This window comes from Hyaena hyaena, unplaced genomic scaffold (genome assembly GCF_003009895.1).
Source record: "Hyaena hyaena isolate Hyena2069 unplaced genomic scaffold, ASM300989v1 scaffold_401, whole genome shotgun sequence".
NCBI lineage: Eukaryota > Metazoa > Chordata > Mammalia > Carnivora > Hyaenidae > Hyaena > Hyaena hyaena.
In genome coordinates, this window is record NW_024081030.1 from 162,785 (window position 1) to 183,498 (window position 20,714).

The 20,714-nt window shown below is 46.1% G+C and overlaps 1 protein-coding gene and 1 non-coding gene across 3 annotated transcripts in view; one reads left to right on the plus strand and one right to left on the minus strand.

The window, feature by feature from the left end:
- INSC (INSC spindle orientation adaptor protein) overlaps window positions 1–20,714 on the minus strand; it is a 91,455-nt gene that overhangs the window by 65,326 nt on the left and 5,415 nt on the right. Inside the window, exons 1-2 of one of the 2 annotated variants that reach the window (XM_039251829.1) lie at window positions 17,361–17,480; window positions 951–1,296 (exon numbers count right to left, since the gene is read on the minus strand). In XM_039251829.1, coding sequence (XP_039107760.1) covers window positions 951–1,296; window positions 17,361–17,398 — 384 coding nt within the window. In that variant the 5' untranslated portion in view covers window positions 17,399–17,480. Of the gene's footprint in view, window positions 1–950; window positions 1,297–17,360; window positions 17,481–20,714 lie in introns of those variants that run through there. The other variant, XM_039251830.1, reaches the window with a different exon arrangement.
- On the plus strand, window positions 9,871–10,009 carry LOC120244998. The gene has a single exon (XR_005531680.1). It is a non-coding gene; the product is annotated as a U4 spliceosomal RNA (small nuclear RNA).

Here is a 20,714-nt window from a genome sequence, read left to right on the forward strand (position 1 = left end):
AATTCAACAAGCATTGGGTCAGGATCAACTACTACATGGGACCTTCTGGGGCATAAAGATGGTGAATCAAATCATCTGATTTTGGAAATAGGCACATAAACTATAACAGTGCTGTATGGATGGCAAAAGACACCGTCATCAACTACTCTGAGAGCTCAAAAAAGAAAAACAAGCACTTAGTTATGCTGGGGGAATCTAAGAAGCTTCAGAGGGAAAGGGGCATTTGAGCTGGGCTTCAAAGGATAAATAGAAGTTTACGATCTGTGAGGTGGGGACAAGGAAAAGGGTAAAGCACTAAGATGGGAAGTGAATGCCAGAGGGGGATTTTCAGTGGTTCACTATAGGCTTGGAAAAGAAGATTCCAAATCAGAGGCTTTGGAATCAGAAAGACCTGGACTGAATTCTGGTTACGTCATTTACTGCATAACTTTGGGCAAATTACTTAGGATTTCTTGAGTTTGTTTCCTTTATAAAGTGAGGACAGTAATACTACTAATATTTTTCATCAACTGTTTTAATGCATTAGTCCTCACAACAGACCTATGAAAAAAGCACTATTATTATACTCATGAGGGTGACGGAACTGGGACACAGAGAAGGTATGTAACTTGCCAAGGTCACCCAGTGGAGCTGATATTTGAACCCAGACAGTCTGACATTCTGGTGGGTATACTGAACCACTGCATGGCTTCTCACAGTGGTTATGTCTGCTTCTCATGTCGCACAGGTTAAATGAGATGTGTGTGAAAACACCTAGCTCGATGCCTAGTACATGGTAGGTACTCAGGAAAGGTCCTCACTCTCTTCCCTGATTTTTGGAAGAGGAAGGAGGTCCTGGAGCAGAAAAAGTTCAAATGTCACACATTTCACATCCACTCCTCTAAAAGGTATCTCCCTTCTCAGCGCCTGCACATGCCCCCCCGCCCCCACCAGCCCCCAGGGCGACTGACCTGGCCCATCTCCTGTGAGGAGCTCCTGCTGATGGCACTGTACTCACTGACCATGGAGCGGGCATGGCAAGTCAGACGCACACTCATGCTGTGGACACGTGCCCAGCGGTCCTGGGCCAGCTTCTGTGCGATCCTGCGCAGCTCAGTGCTGATGACCCAGCCCCTCTTGAGAAGTAGCTGCAGCGGGTCTCCAGGGCCGGGGCCGCCTGCCAGGATGAGGTCACTCTGTGCATCTTCCTCCAGGCTGATGGGCTTTGCCTGCAGGACGCACATGCACTCACACTCGGTCATGAGCTTCAGGTCCTCCATCCAGCGCTGGACCGAGTCCGCTGGCATCAGGTGCAGCCTGCAGCCGGGGAACAGGGCCATGATGGCTATCAACACTCCACGGTTTCCAGAGTTTCCATTTCCGGCCATCTGATGTTTACTAAACACCTACTATATGCTCATCACTGTTTCTTTTGTTCACTTACTTTAACCCTCTTGTTTTCCATTATCTCCAATTTGCAGATAATAAGACTGAGGCACAGGAGTTTTGGAAGCAGATGACCAGACAAACAACAGGCAATGAAGTCTGGCACAGTAGCAAGTGATATTTACAATAAGAAGAAAACGGAGAGACAAATGGACGGCTCAGTCAGTTAAGCATCTGACTCTTGATTTCAACTCCGATCATTATCTCTTGATCTGTGAGTTCGAGACCCACATCAGGCTCTGAGGAGACTGCTTGGGATTCTCTTTCTCCCTCTCCTCTCTCTGCCCTTCCCCTGCTCTCTCTCTCTCTTTGTCTCTCTCTTTCAAAATAAATAAACCCAAAAAAGAAGAAGAAAATGGAAATGGCCTAAATATCAACTACTGGTTATGTTGTTATGTAAGCTATGGTACAGCTACATGGCCGTCTACACAGCGTGTACTTATTTAAAATAATGCTTTCAAAGAGTGCTCCAAAACTAACATGATTAGAAAGGGGATAGAGAAGCTGGGCAAATATACGATCATTGTGCTCCAGAGATAGAGAACTAAAGCAACCTGACTGAAGAACTTGTAAGAGGCAAGAAAGAACTAGTCACTCACTCACTGATGCATTCACTCTGTAAACACTACAGCGGACAGCTATTATTTCTGTCCCTCTAGCATCCCTCCTCCTCCTTCTGTCAATAACAAAGGCAAGTTACACTGCTGCCTCTTGATGAGACAGCCTGGGCTTCAGCTGTTCCTTCCTCCCAAACACAGGGGTTGCGAGGCCGCTGAGTCACAGCACCTGGCACCAGCACGTGGCACAGAGGAAGCGTGGGTGCCAGGCCGGGAAGCGCTCTGGACCCCTCAGGTGGGACACACTCACACCCCCTTCCTTCAGGCCTAGAATCAAAAGGACCAAGAAGAGCTAGGAAGGGAGAAAAAGAGAATCAGTGCCACCAAATGCCTCGGGCCTGGGCCCTTCCCGGGAGGCCTGATTCGATCCCAAACTCACATTTTTGTCACCTCCTCCACCCCCATCTCACATGGAGGTACCCTCCACTCTTGTTAAGATCTTTAAGAATTAGAAAGAAAGTGGGATTTCAGAAGCTGTGTTAATTAAAATCCTAGTTGATTTATCGCTTGGCTGGTAAGAGGAATGGAATGACAAAACTATTGATTTCTCTAGTCTCTGCATTATTTGTGCCTATGAGGGTCTGTGTTATGGATATGAACTCATTTGGGTGTCTGTCTATATTATCTGTATGCCAGTGTCTGGGTGTCTGGCTTGGAGCTTGTATATCTCTACCTGCGCAAATAGTCAGCTGATTGTGTTTACAAGCCTTGCATCAGATAAACTCGATGACTAAGAACAGCAGGGATGGGGCTTGAGCGTGGGCTGCATTTAATGACTCAATTCCAAAGAAGAAAAGTACAGAAAAGGGACTGAGGAAAAGTACCTTTGCAGTGGAGAACTCTGACGCATCACCACCCTACTCAAGTGATCAAAACGCACCTGCTGACCAGCGTGTTGACAGCATGTGCTTCCGACATGACGTGATGAGAAAGGCTCCTTCTCCCCAAATGCATAACCTTAGTCTCGTCATGGGAAAGGTGTCAGGGACCGACTGAGGAACATTTTACAAAGTACCTGACCAGTACTCCTCAAAACTGTCAGCGTCATCACCAACAAGGAAACACTGAGAAACTGTCATAGAGTAGAGGAGACAAAGGAGATGTGATGACAAACTCTAACAGGGCATCCTGGATGGGATCCTGAAACAGAAAAGCACCTTCGTGGAAAACTAGTGAAAGCCATATAAAGTCTGGGGTTTAGTTAACAGTCACAGACCAACAATGGTTCTTCCGTTGTGATAAACGTACCAGTGTTCGCAGAAGGTGTTAACAATCAGGGGGACTGGGTGCGGGATGTACAGGAACAGTCTGAACTATCTGCAACTTTCTGTAAATCTAAAACTATTTAAACATTTTTATATTTCTTTTTTTAAATAAAAAAATGATGCTTGGGGAGAAATGTGGACTCCAGCTGACAGGCCTAAAGGTTCCTTATTTCATTCCCCGCAGGAAGAAGTGCATTACTATTGCTTCTTCCCCAACCAGAAGCACAGGCTGAGACTGGCTGTCTCTCTGGCTTTGTGTCATGAGCCTCATGGGAAGGGGACCTAGAGAAGCCAAGCTCCATTGGAGTGGACAGGGAGGTGGAACCTGGTCAAGGAGCCAGGAATGAAAAGCTCCCTCAAAGAAGCTGGAAGTGGAAGGAAATAGGGTCCCCAATTGGGCTAGGGGATGAAAGCTGTACTCAGGAGAAAGGAACATGGCAAGCCTAGTGGGCTGTCTTCCATTTGGTCCTATGATCTGCTCTAGAGCCCACCAGTGGGTGCATCTCAGGCAGGCCTCCAGGACCCGCATCCTCTGTGCTTAGCTACCTCAGGGACACTCGCTCTGGCGGAGTCAGGCCCTCAGATGTCCCCTGGTGATCTGGCTCCCTCCTTAGCTGCCTGAATAGGCTTTGAACCAGAGCTTCCTCAGGACGGAACAGACTACTATGTAAGAGCCTTGAGCATAAGAAAAGCTTCCACAGACCAACAAGGCTTGCACATTAACATGTGGAGGGCATAAAGAGCTGGCCCTGTCGCTCATAATCTGTGGGCTGAAGGCAAGTTGCTGCTGCTTGTTTTTCCTTTTTCTGAAATTTTTATTGAAATAACATTACATAAAGGTGAACAAATTATAATATCAGGATGCAGTTTGATGAATTTTCATAAGGTCAACACACTCATGTGTCCAGGAAGCAGATGAGAAAAATTACCAACATCTCTGTAGTCTCCCTTGCGCCCCCTGCTGGTCACCCTCAAGCAGGAAAACTGGTATCCTGACTTTTTTTTTTTTTAATTTTTAACAAAGTACATTAATCTTTTCAGTACATTTCTTAACGTCTCTGACCCTCAATTTCTTTATCTGTAAAAGTATAATAATAAAATCTTCCACACAAGGTAGATGAAGGAATTAAATTAAACGGTGAGCGTGAAGGACTTAGGATCTCACATAAAGAAATGTTCAAAAATGTTAGTTCTCTTTGCTGCCCTTCCCCCCACATAACACTTGAGCAACTACAGTAATTACTGTAATAGTGGCTAGAATATATTGAGTACATTCCACATGCTGAACACTGTGCTAAGTGCTTTACATGGATTGTTTAATTTACTCCTCAAGACAAGTGTCTGAGCAAGTATTATTATTTCCCCCATTTCCAGATGAGGAAACTGAGATGCAAAGAAGTAAAATCACCCAGGTGGAAAGTATGTAACATTGAGACAGAAACCTTATCTCTATCACTCCAGAGTCTGTGTTAAACTTAACCTCTTTGCTTTACTGCTTCCCACTCTGGATATGCATGAAAACAAAAACAAAAACAAACACACACCAAAAATAAAGGAAGAAGAAGAAGTCGACATAGAGCAGCAGAGAGCAAGATGAGACAGCCTTCACACTGGGAGACAAGAAGGACAATTTTCCCAAGCAAGGACTTCTGGGACTACTTATGAGCAACAGGAAGATAAAAGGGAGCTGTCAGCCGCTAACTCTGCCTAAAGCTCCGGGGTAGAGGGTGGACCGGGACCCTGGGCCCCAGAGATGCAATTGCTGCTTTCAGGCCAAACCTACTCCTGCCTGTCCCACCGTGGGATCCTCCTTCCAGGGTGACAGCCACAGAGATGAGGACAAACAGGGGTGCCTTTGGGGAAAGCAGAATCTGCTTTTCTTTAAGAATGAGCTTAAAATAACTTCTATTTCTAGAGATTGTTTAAACAGATACCTCCCCTTTCTCCCCCAAGGAGCAAACAAACATACTGGGAAGAATAAACTGAGAAGATTAGTCAACCCATGGATCCCTGCCTCCTCTTAACCTCGTCCAGTGACTGGGCCTCGGGCCCCATCAAGCAGGCCCCTTAGGTCCAGGGCCAACTCCAATAGGGCTGGGAGGACATCAAAAGGGTTTTAACCCCCTAGCAGGTCGAGGGGAGAGTGGGCTGGCTGCTCAAGGCAAGTATATGCCTCCCACCCAGCCTGACTTTACCCAGTATGCTTTGTACCCAAGCTATCCAAATTATAACCGAATCGTTGGGGTTGTAATAGAATTGTGTTTGGAAAAAAAAAATTTTTTTTTAATTTTAAAAAATATATAGAATTGTATGAAAAACAGTTCAGAAGGCAGAGGAAAAGGGAAAGTAAATAAAAACCACCAGTAATAATAATTAGTATTTATTGGATCCTTAGAGTACCCCCAAGGGTTGTGCAATTATCATGCATTGTTTTATTCTCACAATAACTTAAGTGTACTTTTTCCTTGTCTCCACTTTACAGATGAAAACACAGAGGCACTGGGGCGCCTGGGTGGCTTAGTCGGTTAAGCATCTGACTTTCGCTTAGGTCATGATCTCACGGTTTGTGAGTTCGGGCCCCGCGTCGGGCTCTGTGCTGACTGCCAGCTCAGAGCCTGGAGCCTGTTTCAGTCTGTGACTCCCTCTCTCTCTGACCCTCCCCTGCTCACGCTGTCTCTCTCTCTCCTAGAAATAAATAAAAATATTTAAAAAAAAAAAAGAAAAGAAAACACAGAGGCACAGAAGACTTACATGACTTAAGAGAGCCGGAGCTCCCTGCAGGCAACCTGAATCTAAAGAGTATCTACCTACTGGCTACACTCTACAGTTTCTCCCCCGGTCTCTCTCTCCCACCAACTTTGAGATGTCCTCAAAGGCAGGCATTGACTTAGCTCAGCATCACCAGCACTCAGCACAAGGCCTGACACATAGTATGGATCAATAAATATTTAACTGATCAAGTAAACTAGAAACTGCCTAGGAAACATGGAGTGTAAGCCTTGGCACACCAGCTGGAAACATTTCCTGAACTTACTGGGGTGTTATAAGAGGAGCATGAGTGCTCTGTGCTCTGGCCTGGAATGTAGAAATGCCTGAACTCACCCAGTCCTCTGTTCTGGACTACATTTCAGGAGATATGGGTTCTATCTTTGGCTGGGATGTCAGACAAAGCATAGGTGAGTTCCCCGCAATGAGGTACAGTTTAAGAGTTGGGGAAGTACGTTCCACAAAAGACACCATGATAAAAATTTTTCTTTTAATTTTTTTAAGTTTATTTCTTTATTTTGAGATAGAGAGAGTGCACGAGCACAAGCAGGGGAGGGACAGAGAGAAGGAGACAACATCCCAGGCAGGCTCTGTGCCATCAGTGCAGTGCCCGATGCGAGTCTCAAACTCACGAACCATGAGATCACGACCTGAGCTGAAAGCAAAAGTCGGTTGCTTAACAGACTAAGCCACCCAAAAACAAAAGTTTTTGTTTTAAATAGAAATACTTGAGGGGCGCCTGGGTGGTTCTGTTGGTTAAGTGTCTGACTTTTGATTTTTGCTCAGGTCATGATCTCATGGTCTGTGAGATCAAGCCACGTACTCTCAAGGATGGAGCCTTTTGGGGATTCTCTCTTTCCCTCTCTCTCTGTCCTCCCCCAGCTCACTCTCTCTTTCTCTCTCTCTCTCTCTCTCTCTCTCTCTCTCAAAATAAAGAAATAAACTTGAAAAGAAAAAAAGAAATAAGAGAAAAGGAAATACTTGAAGCAGGTGTCAATAAAATCAGAGAAACCTTCCGTACGAGCCATTTTACAAACATTCCAATATTCTACTGAGCAGTGCTCTGGTTGCATAAAGCATGGGCCCTTAATGACCACTGTCCCAAGTCTCAGAACTTCTAGGCAAATGGTAAGGTGTGACTATCTACACTCAAGCCCTGGGGGAGTGGCTGAAGGGAGCTCCTCGCTCCTACAGGAAGTGCCTGTCCCCATATAACACCAGTAACAAACAAAATAGCCTCACCCCAATTCAATAAGGCTTAAAACACTAAGTATTAACTGCTCCACCTGATTCATTGAAATGCTACTGATGTTGACCATGTGCCAGGCTTTGTGCTGGCGATCCCTGCCCTTAAGACACTCACACCATCTAAGAGGAGAGACAGACATAAATAAATATAACCCAAGCACATTCTCATCCCAACACCATCTCAAGCATTTCCAGGCATCCCCACTGTTCATCTCCTACACAGGTGGCCCTTGAACAAGCCAAATTTGGACTACACGGGTCCACTTAAGTGTGGATTTTTTTTTTATAATACAGTACTGTAATGTATTTGCTCTTCCTTATAATTTTCTTAATAACATTTTATTTTCTCTACTTTATTGTAAGAATATAGTATATGATAAATATAACCTACAAATTATGTGTTGATCAACTTTATGTTATCAGTAAGTCTTCCAGTCAATTAAGCTATTAACAGTTAAGTTTTGGAGGGGTCCAAAGTTACATGCAGATTTTCAACTGTGGTGGTGGGGGGAGGGTGTCGGTGCCCCACACCCCCGCATTGTTCAAAAGTCAACTATAGATTCTCCCCAATATCTACCATCTTTTCTTCCCTTAGCACCCTTACACTGAGTATTACCCTAACTGTCAGGTCTTGCCAGGCCCACCCAGCATGGCTACCTTTCCTTCTGGACACCATCATGCTGTCTGACTCCACTAGACATCTCAGGCTGCTCCAGCCACCATTTAGTCTCTTACTGCTGCATCTTCTGGATACCATTGTGCCACCATCAGCACCAGGCATGCCACTGGGTCTTCTAAGCATCATGTAGCTTCTGTTTGGTAGCACTGTTCCCATGAGAGTGTGAACTCTGGAGCTGGATTGCCTGGATTAAATCCCAGAGCATCCCAGAGCGGGTCACTAGTTACCTGCATAGCTTTGGGCAAGTTACATAACCTCTCTGTGCTTCAGTTTCCTCAATGGTGGAAAGGAGATGATAATAGCACCTTGCCCTGAGGCTTTCTGTGATTATTAAGTGAAATGGATATATATGTGCAAATATATGTATGTATATTTGCTAAGAATAATGTCTGACAGGAGGTATCATATGTGTTAGTTCTTATTAGAGCAGTTTCAATGAAAGCAGCTATATAATCAGAACTTAATTAGTTAAAAATAGAGAAATAAGGAAAATTCTGGGAAGATGGCAGTAGTGACAGCAGTTTTTAAGTTTTTTTAACGTTTATTTTTGAGAGACACAGCATGAGTGGGGGAGCGGCAGAGAGAGAGGAAGATACAAAATCTGAAGCAGGCTTGGGGCTCGAACCTACGCACCATGAGATCATGACCTGAGCCAAAGTCAGACACTTAACCGAATGAGGCACCCAGGCGCCCCATGACAGCAGTTTTTAAATCTAAATCTCCACATGAAAAGTTGACAGAACAACAAAGATAACAAAACCAAAACCCTTTGGATCAAAACTAGATGATAAAATATCCCCACAAAGCTCAAAAGACAAGCAGGCAGGGACCAAACACTAACAGCTGCAAGACCTGCTCAGGGTCATCCGTACAAGAGGAGCAAGGAGGACCCAGGAAGATAGTGTTTGATGCATATGAGGGCCAAGAGTCGCCAGGATATTTATTGGAAAGCACAGCATGACAGAAGAGTGGCTGAAACCGGAAAGGGATCTCCCTCTCCAATAGCAAGTGAGTAAAAGGCACCTAATAGGAACTCTCAAAACTAACCCAACAGGAATCTCTTCTACAACAACGTGCCATATTAAGAAGAAACTTCTGGAGGCAAAATCAAAATTGAGCAGGACAGGGGCCTCAGAGACAAAGGCAAGAGATGTTCACTCAGATCCGTGTAGGAGGTGGAAGCAGAGCTAGGAACTCTGGGAAAGCAGAGCACCCTACTTTGAACCTTACACAGAAACAGAAGAAAATGGAGCTCTATGAATTTAGAACAGTTTTCCTGAACCCCGCCTCCCTCAAAAAGTTCTTGCAAACTCATTTCACATAAAAATGAGCAACACAAAAATTATTCAGGTCTCATCCCATGCATGGTCATTTTAGAAAGAGACGAAATAACAAAATTATCCCTACAATTAGAAAATGCCAGGAAAATGTACTCACAAAACAGAAGGAAACTAAAATGTGTATACGATTTGAAAATGAGCTTAACATTTTAAAAAATGATATAAGATGTGAAAGAGAAGCATGAAACCTCAGCTATCTTAACTAAGAAAATAATTAGAAATAAAAAGAAAATGCCATTTTAGAAACAAAGACGATACAAGATGAAAACATGAGATAATGCCTTATGAAAATCAAACGCACAAAAGGAAAGAATGTTTTAAATTAAAAGAAAAGACAGAAATTAAAAGGATTTGTGAGAATGTGGCAAATATTAAAGAGAGGCAGATAAGATCCAATACACATATAATAAGAGTTCCTTTGGAAGGAACCCAAAACACAGCATCAAAATACATGTGAGAAGCTATAAACTAGGAAAACATTCCTGCGGAAAAAAATATTCTTTGAACTACATATTGAAAGGGCATACTCCAGCTTTGCGCAGTGGCAGTAGCATAGCCAATGAGGTTTATCCGAGGCGCGATTATTGCTAATTGAAAGGGCATACTCCATACATGGAAAGAAACATATAACACATATTCTACTAAGATTACTGGACTTTTAAGAAGAAAGAAAGGAAATGCTTTGTGCATCTCGAAATAAGTGCATGTTACTTGTAAGGGACAGGTTATGTTATCATCAGAATTTTGGGTGTGAAAGTGATGCTTTATACCAGAAATTAAGTAGAGGGACATATTTTAAAAATGCAGAAAAAAAAATGTGAGCCTTTACATTCCGCAAAAGTATGAGGTGAGAAGGAAGCAATGCTAACAGTGATGCTGGAGGACAATCGTTCCCAATCGCCCTTGAACTTGAAGGCTAGATCCTGATTCACACAGATGATGAATGAGCATGGACAAAGTAGAGCCCCAGAGTCTTCACTTCGGCCACAAAATGGAGAGGCCAAACAAGTCCAGAAGACAGTTGCATTTGAGGCATGTTGAGTTTAGTGAGCCCATTTCTTCTTTGGTGTCCAGTCCCTTTCTCCAGACTGTCCTTCTGTAGCCCTTCATTCCAGAAACATCCAGGCACTCCCAGCATCTGTGCAGGATATGTGGCCCAGACACTCACACAAATCCCAACATGAGTGATCACTCAATAGATAATTTCCTTAGTCTCCACTGTGTGCAGGAACTGTTCTAGCTGCTTGGGACACACGCGTGAGCAACACAAACAGATATATCTGCCTCTCCCCCTAGAGCAGGGGGGAACAAATACAATAATAATAAATACAAGTGAGAACGTATATGGTATGTTAAAAGCAGATAATTTCTATCGGAGTTAGAGTAAGTACGGATGAGGGGTGCCTGAGTGGCTCAGTCGGTTGAGTGTCTGACTTCAGCTCAGGGCATGATCTCATGGTTTGTGGGTTCAAGCCCCACATCGGGCTCTGTGCTGACAGCTCAGAGCCTGGAGCCTGCTTCAGATTCTGTGTCTCCTTCTCTCTTTGTCCCTCCCCCCCTCACGCTCTGTCTCTCTGTCACTCTCTCTCTCCCTCTCTCTCTCAAAAATAAACATTTTTTTAAAAAATTTTTTAAAGAGTAAGTATGGATAAGATAGTTCGTGTGGGAGTCAGGGAAGTTAGTGCCATTTTAAACAAGTGGTCAGGCTCACTGAGAAAGTAAGATGTGAGCAAAAGCCTCAAGGTGGTGAGAGAACCAGGCTCACTGAAGTATGGGTACTGAGCAATCCAGGCAAAGGGCTCAGGCAGTGCAAATTCCCTCCTTGGGAGCATGCCTGGTTTGTCTGAGAAACAGCAGGGAGATGAATGTGGTTAGAGCAAGAGTAAGATTAGGAAGATGTGAGCCTTGGAAGCTACCGGGAGCACCCAGGCTTCTTTCACTCCTTCCTGAACACTGAAGGAATCTTGTCACCACATGTCAGCTGGGTCCACCAAGCCCCTATGCCTCTCTCCAACCCAACCCGGAAGGCTCTCTCACTAAGGGCTTTGTAAAAACAACACATAAATTCATTTAACCTACCCTCTGCTATGCAGTGAATTGTAAACTGTTTACTAAACAGTTAATTTAAGTGTAATTATTTATGCAACAAACTATAAATAATTTACAGTGTGGTTAGGGTATTAACTTCCAACCCCTCCTCACTAAGGCCCTGGTGAAGCCCCAGCCACTTGGGACTCAGGGAAATGTTGCTTCTCTGATCTTGTTCAAATCTCCCAATGGTTTCACTGTCCTGCTTCTGATCCGGACTGAATCCCACACTGAGCTGCTTTTGCTATCTGGGCATCGGCACCCTGCAACGCTCCATCTGCAACTGCTCCAAGTTCACGTTGAAGGAATCGGCAGGCTCACAGAAGTCCTATTCCCAACTTGCAGCTGACCCACCTGGGCAACGTGAGAACGAGGAAGGAGGCTTTCTCTCCCTACAGTGGACTCTGTGAAATGCCTCTTGCATCCACCTATTATGCTGGGGCTGGTCTCTTCCCCTGTACGATCTTTTGTGCTCTCTGCCATGTTCTGCGTGGACCCTCTGTTCCAAGCTGTAGCACTGGGAAGAGTTTTCAGACTGTTTTCCAGAAATCCCCACTTTCACTGTCCATCCTTACCCACTTTGATATATGTCCTCCACAGCATTTTCTGTTCATTAAACTGTCCAGTATAACATGGTAAGAGAGTTGGTCCTACATTTCAGATACTTCCAGGAGTATGGGTTAGGGGAAATGGGGTCCACCAATGTACCCCGACGCTAATAACTAGGAGTAATTTGTGAAGGGGGCATGGATGATGTCACTATAGGCACTTTGCTCCATCCATTTCTCCAGGTTGTGGCCTTCCATCAATCTATTGGAGGGTTTGAAGGCAGGGAAGAGATCTGACCACTCTAAATAAATCAACTAAAAAAAAAAAATCTAGCATAGTTCCAAATGTGCTGTAAAGAAAACTTTGTTGAGTACCTTGTGTGAGCCGAGTACATATCAAGTGCTTGCACATACAATCTGTGTCTTGTATTCTCAGCAATAGTATTTAATACCCCACTTCACAGAGGAGGGGAAACTGAGGCTCAGATTAATTCCTACAGCTTGTCAATGGCAGAGCCTCAACTTTCCTCCAGGCCTCCTAACTCCAAAGCCCGTGCCGTCACCACTTCCCAGTCCGTCCGGTACCCCAGTGGGGTGCGTTGTTGTTTCTGTTTCAGAAAGCCAAGGAACATGAATTTGGCTCCAGGTAACTGTTTCCAATTCAATAAGCCAATATGTTCATTTGACAGCTGCCCACTCCTGATGAGTCAGAGCCCATCTTGCTAACTCTGTTGAATGCAGGCATTTTAGATGTCCCCCAGGGGATGGGGGGGGGGGGGGCTGCTAATTAACATTCCCTGGCCTTTCATTAACTAAAGAATGACTCATTTCTCAACAACCTCTTAAAAGGACACACGTGTGTATAGGCATTGCCAGTGTACCCAGGGGAGCCAGTTATGACGGTACTAACAGCAAGAACACCTCGTGAGACGCCGTCACCCAGGGCCTCATAGCTGTGTACCCTTGCACATGACATTTGCCTGCTTGGAGCCACAGTTCCCTGGCCTGCTTTCCCCTCATTCCCAACCACTGTCCCAGCCACAATGAGTTAGTTCTTTCACTCCCTCTGCTGTGACCTCCAGCAGCCCAGCCTTTGCATACGCTGGCCCCTCACTCCCCATCTCCTCTTCACCTTGGTGATGCCTCCACAACCTTAAAATCTGCCTAAATGTCTCTGCTGAAGTAGGTTTCTCTGACTCCTTAGTTGAGCTTATGTCCCACATGTCTGTTGCACCCTGTCTTTCCCCCATTGTGACTCAGGTCTCAACTGTTTCAGTGCTGAATTAATACTAATAATTAACCATCCACCAGACTACAAGGGCAGGGCTTCTGTCTGTCATGTGCTCCCTACATGTCACCCCGAGCAGTGGACCGGATACGCTGAGGATGGGATGCTCGGCATATGTGTGTGTCACTGAACTAAGCAGGAAATGGGAGGAACATTATCCAGTACCACTGTGCTGCCTCACTGGCTTGTTGTGAGGGTCAAGATGAAACCTGTAATCATTACCACCAAGCTTTACTGAGGCTGGGCTTCGTGCCATCTCTTATGTGGATGGCTTCAGGTGGATTATCTTATTTATTTCCCGTAATGCACCGAGGAGGGGATTCTTACTGTCTTATTTTTACAGTTGAAGAAACCCATTCTTGGAGAGGGAAAGTGAACCCTGCAACATCACCCCGCTTGTAAGTGGCGGAGCTTGGCTCTGACCCAGCCCATCACACGCCAGACCCCACATGCTTAAGTGCTACTTTAGACTCTAGCAGAGGCCATGCCCTGTCCAAATGGCACATTTAGCACTGTCGGGTAATAATTATACATGCATTCTCACACAGAGGAGCTCAGCTTTAGTCTGCCCTCAGCCTTCGCAGCTATAACACAGGACCTGATGTGTAGACTGAAAAGGGTTGAGCTTTGTCTTTCCCTTTATGTTCTCTTCCTCTAAGAAGAGTCTTTTCATCCGCCAAAGTGGGGATCGTTTAGGAGAATTCACAGATGGAATGTGTCAATTGCCATCCTGGTACCTCTGATAGTGCTTGGAAATGCCGGTGACAGTAGAAAATCACTACTAGAGGGTTTCCAAGAGCCAGTCTACACTATGGGCAAGCATCCATAGACTCAACAACCTCCAGACCCCACCACTAGGACTCCTCTCCTCCACCACACCCTTGCTCCAACCTCCAAGAGCTCCAACCTCGGGCTCTGACCAACGTTCTCTATTCCCAGTTGTGGGCAGACTGAGAGGACCAAAGATCCTTCACTCAGGCTGCACTGGCAGGGCTGCTCTCCTAACGCACCCCTAGAGGCAGAGGCCAGAAGCTGCCAGTCCTACTGAGTCCTACACCCAGCGCGTGGTGGGGCCAAGCCTGGGGCCCTGATATCCCAGCATTTTCTGTGTACCTGCTCACCAGCCTGTCTTAGGAGCTGAGGACAAAGCCAACCAGGAGAAAATTCCAGCACTCACGGAGCTCAGCTAGGACCCTGAGCAGGCAAGAAAGTACCAGGAATCCATGCTAGTAGTCATTTCAATGGGAACCAATGTACAACGAGGCAGGCAGTGTTGTAAGCCCTCTGCAGGTATTATCTTTTTTAATCCTCCCCACGAACCAGAGAGAGAAAACTATTATCGTCCCCTTTCAGAGACGGGCAGACTTCTGTCAGGAGAGGTCACATGGTGGTAAGTGGGGAAGCCATTACCCAGACCCAGTCGCTAGAGTTTAGAGTCTCTGCTCTTAACAACTAAACACCGCAGTGCCATCACGAAGCCATCAAGAAGCTGTGAGCAGGACAGCCGAGGACCGCAGGAGACAGAGGGCCTGACTTGGCCTGGGAATATGTACACAAAGGAAGTGACATTTGCCCTGGTTCTTAGAGAAGAGGAGCTGGCCAGGATGACAAGGGCAAAGAGACCTCCACGCAAGTGTGGAAAAGCCTAGAGGCATAAAAATAGAGACAGGACAAGGAGTTTCACTGGATTCAAGCATGGGGCCGGGCGGGGGACTCTCTGAGGGAGTGGCCAGGAAGGGCCTAAAGGGAGACGCAGGCCAGGAGATCCAAGACCCTGATTTGATTAGGAATTGGGGTTTAATCCTAAAGATAATATGCAGCCACTGAAAACACTGTAGAGCAGGGCAGTGACATAACTGTGCAGAGAGTCAGTAGAAAATTGGATAGGAGCAAGGTCAACTACGAGACAGAAGGCTGACCTACCAGGAGACGGTGGGTATAAAACAGCGAGAAGATGGAAGCCTGAACTTGGCAGTGACACAGGAGAGAAAGAAGTGGGTGGTTTGGGAGGGAGAAGAGAGGATGTGAGGGTGAAGGAGGGAAGGTAACGCGGGCTCCTGGGTGTCAGGCCTGGGTGACCCGTGCTGCCCTGGCTGAGACAGAAAACCCACTGAGCGAAGAGCTAGTTCTCATTTTGTTTGGTTTTAGGGGAGGATGACAAGTGGGGCACACAAGGCCACAGCTGATGTTGGGGGTAGGCCCTACAGAGAGGTCCATCAAAGAGGCCCCAAGCTTTCCTAGGGAGGAGACTAGGCCCGGTGAACCCAGCCAGGCCCCGCCACAAGCCGGTCCACTCCCAGCCTCGGCCACTGTGCCGCCACATAATGAGCTCCTCTTCTCAATTTTAGAGTCTAGGGACTGCAGCTCATTAAGGTTTGGCCTGTGTTAGAGCCGAGCATCCCATAATTGCATAGCTTGCCTGACTCTCTGTCATTAGCTCTCTGGTTCCCTGGGCTCCACCTCCCCTACTGGATTTGCTGCTTGACCCCAACACAGAACATCTGGCTAAACAAGGCAGTTCTCGCTGCGTGGTGGGGACAGCCTGCTGTCCCTGAACCTTGGAGCTCCAGGGGTCAACCGTCCTCGGCCGTGAACCTCGAGCTGCCATTCCCCTGTGCATGAAATCTTTCCTTTACAAGTGCAGATGGCTGATCTGATTACTCACACAGAGGAAGGGAATTGAAAATTAAGGTCAAAGCAGATGGACTGGCAATGAGTCACATTCCCTTCATGGTGGAAAACCGCTGCCGTCAGGACGTGTTAGGGGCTCTGGCCAAGGAGCCTGAGGGGCTGGGGGCCAGGACTGGGGTTGGGTTTTCTCGGTCTCCATGGTGAACTGGATTCTGAGCCTGAGGCTGTCAAGATTGCCCCCATGTGTGGGGAGCGGAGAGGGCATCCCAGACAGTGAATGGGGCTCCTGGGTGCCGCCCAGTTCTCATCGGAGTCTCTGAGAGAAACAGATACCTACTCCCTGAGTAATCCTCTTACTCTCCGATGGCAGCTTTCCTGGACATCTGGAAGAAGGTGACCAAGACCTAAAATCTGGGTTTTCTGCAGTCTGGCAGATTCCAGACACAAAGCCAGATGTAACCACAATCATCTCTACATACCAGGGTACTGGTAGGATGATTTTTTTTTAAGCTGGAATTATCCAGGGTGGAAGTGGAACAGGGGAAGGGAACAGCATAGTCTTGTATCAAGAAATTGCCAGTATGAAAACAATGGGACCCTTAAAGTATCTCTGAAGTCAGAGGGATTTAACTACCCACACAGAAAGCGGGGAGGCTTATCAACAATAGAGCACCCTCAATGTACCAACCACTCTCTCCTTCAGCCCTTAGTAGCACTCCGATGGCTGGAGATTACCATCCCCGATTTATGGATGTAGAAACAGGCTTAGAAGCATTACATAACTTGTCTAAGACCTCACTGCTAATAATGATAATAAAGCTAACACTGATCAAGTGTTTATTACATTCTGGGCACTGTGCTAAGGGCCTGCTTCCATCTTGATTGTTTACTTAACCTTCAAAATAATCCCATGAGGTCCACATAACTGAGATTTGGGAGGTTAAGTGACTTGTCCAAGGTTACGCCGTGGATAAGTAGAAATAGGAATCTAGACAATCTGAGACCAGAGTCTTGCTCTTAACAAGTATGCTATGCTCTTTGATGTCTTCAAACCCTCAAATGCACAGCCAGGACCATCTCTGCTATGATAGACAGCCCTTATGTGACATATCGATGCCTTTTTAAAGCTTATAATCATTTAAAGACTATAGCATGTCTGGTCATTTTTCAAACCTTTGTCACGTTTCTTTCTGGGAGAGAATTGAGTGTGTGTTGTTTACATTCAGAACGGAACCCCTGGCCCAGTGTGGCCCCATCATCACATCTCTGACAGGATTGCACCAGAAATACTTCCAGAGCAGGGAAGCCAGGGAGACATGCACACGGGGTGGGGAGTGACCCTCTCAAGACTTTCAGCTGCAGAGAGGTCCCCTCCCATCCCTCCTTGCCCTGCCTCTGCTTTTGTCTCAGATTTCCCCCTTCATTCATAGAAGCCCATCACTGGGGAAAGGTAACCGTGACTCACCCTTCAGATGCCAAAGTGAACAATTTTTTCCAGCTCATCAGACCCACACCATGGCCCCCAGATGCTGGTACCAGTTTCTCATCCCCAGCTAATCCTACTGGCCTGGCATCTGCTGTTCCCCAAAACCCCGGGGGTAGGGGGTGTGGGTGGGTTGATAGTTTATGGAGATCTATGCCTCCACTCTGGTTGGCTCATTTTTAATCTCTTTCCAGTTAGAATGGAACTCTATTTCTTCAAAATCTGGAATTTGGATTTCCCTGCCCTACTCTATTCTACCTGCTATGTGGAGAGTTCTGTGCTAAAGAACACTTTTCTATGCCAAGAACACTTGGTAATGACCTCCAAACTTTAGTGACCCCAATGTGCCAGGCACTAGGCTGGGTGCTGGTGTTACAGGGGTTGATGAGAGGAGAATGCCCAAGAGGGCAGGACCTTCTCTTGCACAGTGACACATTCCCTGCCCCCGGTACAATGCCTGGCACATCAAAGGCACCATAAGGATTTACTGAATGAGTAAATGAATGGCCATAAAGAAGCAATTATGGTTCATCGGGCTACACATGGCATTTTGAGGTCAGCAGAAAGAATTGTGGGACCAGAGAGAAGGAAGGCTTAGTCCAAGCTATGATATCTGACAAAGCTCCCCTTCGAGTGTCCCAGGAGGGGAAGCAGAGTTGGAAGATAATAGGGTTTCTGACAGAAGAGACAGCATGCACAAAGGAGTGGAGGCATGGAGCCACATGCTGGGAAAATGGCAAGTTCTAAGTGTAATCCGGAGGAGTGGAGGTGGAATCAAAAACAAGGAGTTCAAATTATTCAAATACTGGAGTTCTGGGATTCATGGATTTATCTGTATTACATCCCATCAAAGCAGGGCCCCCTCTTCCCCCTATAGAACATTTCTCCTGGATATACCAAGAACTTCCATAAAACCCTAATGGGGTACACCCTCAGATGCCAGAAGGGGTTCCCAAGCTAGGATGCCTTGCAGTGTTCATCCTGGCTTCAAGGCAAACACTAGACCTTTATGTGCATTTCACAGGAAGGAATGAGAAGACCTTGTTTTGGTCAGTGGAATTGCTTTCCCAGCCCTAGGCTCTGAAGTGTGACATTTTTGTCCAGAAGTGTGACATTTTTGTCCAGAAAAGGGAACAGACTCTCCAAAACTCATTCACAAACTCCTAGAAGATTAGAGCTGGAAAGGCCCCTAGGGAAACTTTTGCCTACCTCCTTATCCTCAGATGAAGAAACTAAAGCTCAGAGAGGGAGAAAGATTGTCCAAGGACACACAGCAGTTTAGTATAGAGCCAGGACTGGGAGGGAGAGAAGGAAGGAAGGAAGGAAGGAAGGAAGGAAGGAAGGAAGGAAGGAAGGGAGAAAGGAAGGAAGGAAGGGAGGAAGGAAATGAGGGAGGAAGGGAGGGAGGGAAGGAAGAAGGAAGGAAGGAAGGGGAAAAAGGGAAGGAGGGCAGCCTCTGGTTTCTAGTCTATGTTCCTCACTGTACTGGGTTCTCTTGCAAAAGATTTAATGATGAACTTACGGACTTTTTTTCCAGTAAACATAAAACCAAAGACTAAATATATTTCTGAATTACTTTTCTTTAGAAGAAAAAAATTGTCTTTCCAGCTCCCTGACTCCATCAAACAATTAAATCTTTGGCTTGCACTCAGAAAGAAGATTCAAATTAATCAAGCTAAAACTAGCTTACTCTTCTCCTCCAAGCAGCAACTTTCTACCAAAAAGAATGAAAAGAGTTTGCTGGAGACCAGAGTGTCTTGAGGAGAGAAACAAAATCCAAGCTATTTAATTCATTTCTCACAGTCACCTGAGGCTCCTCAGCCATTTACCATTCGTTCATCAAACATTTATTAAACATTTATTCATTCAACAACCACTTATTGAGCTCCTACTGTGTATATTCTAATCACAGGAGCACAAATATGAATCAGAAATTATTCTGGCCCTTGGGACATTTATCATTGAGAAAGGTAATGACATTTGCTTAAATCATCACCCCACAACCCAGCACCTGGCCCAAAGTAAACTCTTAGTCCAAAATAAATCTCATTTGAATGAGTGAATGAATGAAGCTGGTCTACCACTGATCACTGTCATGAGAATTCCACTGGGGCTAGGACACAGCGATTCTAGAAAGAGCGTAAGGAACAGCTCAGAAAAGGCAGGACTCCACAAATAGGTGGGTAGGGGCCTGAAGAGTTTTTTGACAGCTCCATTCCCTTCTCTGGGCCTCAGTTTCCCCATCTTATGGGGATGACACAGATGAGCTCTAGGAAGGAGTAACATTCGATGCTTCTATGATCCCAGTTCCCGATACTGAATGGGAATTTAAACCCAATCTTACACCCTAAAAATAACTATTGAATCACTGTCCCTCTGCCTTCTCAAGGTCACGCCTGTGTTTCTGTGGATTTCTCTTGGGAGATGAGAGAAGTGAGGGAATTTGAGTCTAACTGTGATCGGCTTTCCTTTCTGTTTAAACAACAGAAAAATATCCAATTATCCCATTGACAATTACAGTCTGCACATTTCACCGCAGGCACAGAAAACAGGCCAGCAGCAGAAAACAAGCCACAGACCAGGGGTGCACACATGTAACCCATTATCTGCTTGGAGACAGGCTGGCCTGTGGTGGCCTCCAGTGGCTCAGAAGCTGGACGCTCCTTGCCAGCAGGCCAGGGGCTAATGCCTGCCATTAGCTGCAGCCACACCCATACTGGCTCATCTCAGACTCTGGGCTGAACGGAAACCAGGTGAGAAAGTGGTTCACCAACAGTGAGAGGAGGTCCCAGACAAAAGACCCGAGTTGTATACTTGCCACACACCCAGGCCTGACCAGGTCAAGGGATGAATCAGTGAGCTCCATGAGGGAAGGGAACATCCCCAGTTCGGTCACCAACATGTCCTGAAGCACGCAAGCATCGTACAAGGAACTTGATCTGCACTCAGTACCATATGTGTAGAAAACTTTTGTTGAAAGCCAATGAGTAAACAACTACCTGAATGAATGAGTGAATGGTTTGTTTGTGTGACGCCTCCAAGAACACTGTGGAACAGACTGGATAGATAATTGGCCAGCACTTAGGCTCGAGCACCAACTGGGAACATCTATCCAAGCTCTGTTCCTTAAAGCTCTGACCTTGGGCAAGTAACTTAACCTCCTCAAGCCTTAGTTTCCTCATGGGGCAGGTGTATGTGCTGCTCAGATTCCCCTTTAAGGAAGGACTTGCTCCAGCTGCTGAGATTGTCATTAGCTAGCAGCCTCCAGTCGCCAGGCCCTCAGACTGTCTCAGAGCCACCTTACCTAAGGTCATGCCCTGGGCCACGAATGCCCAC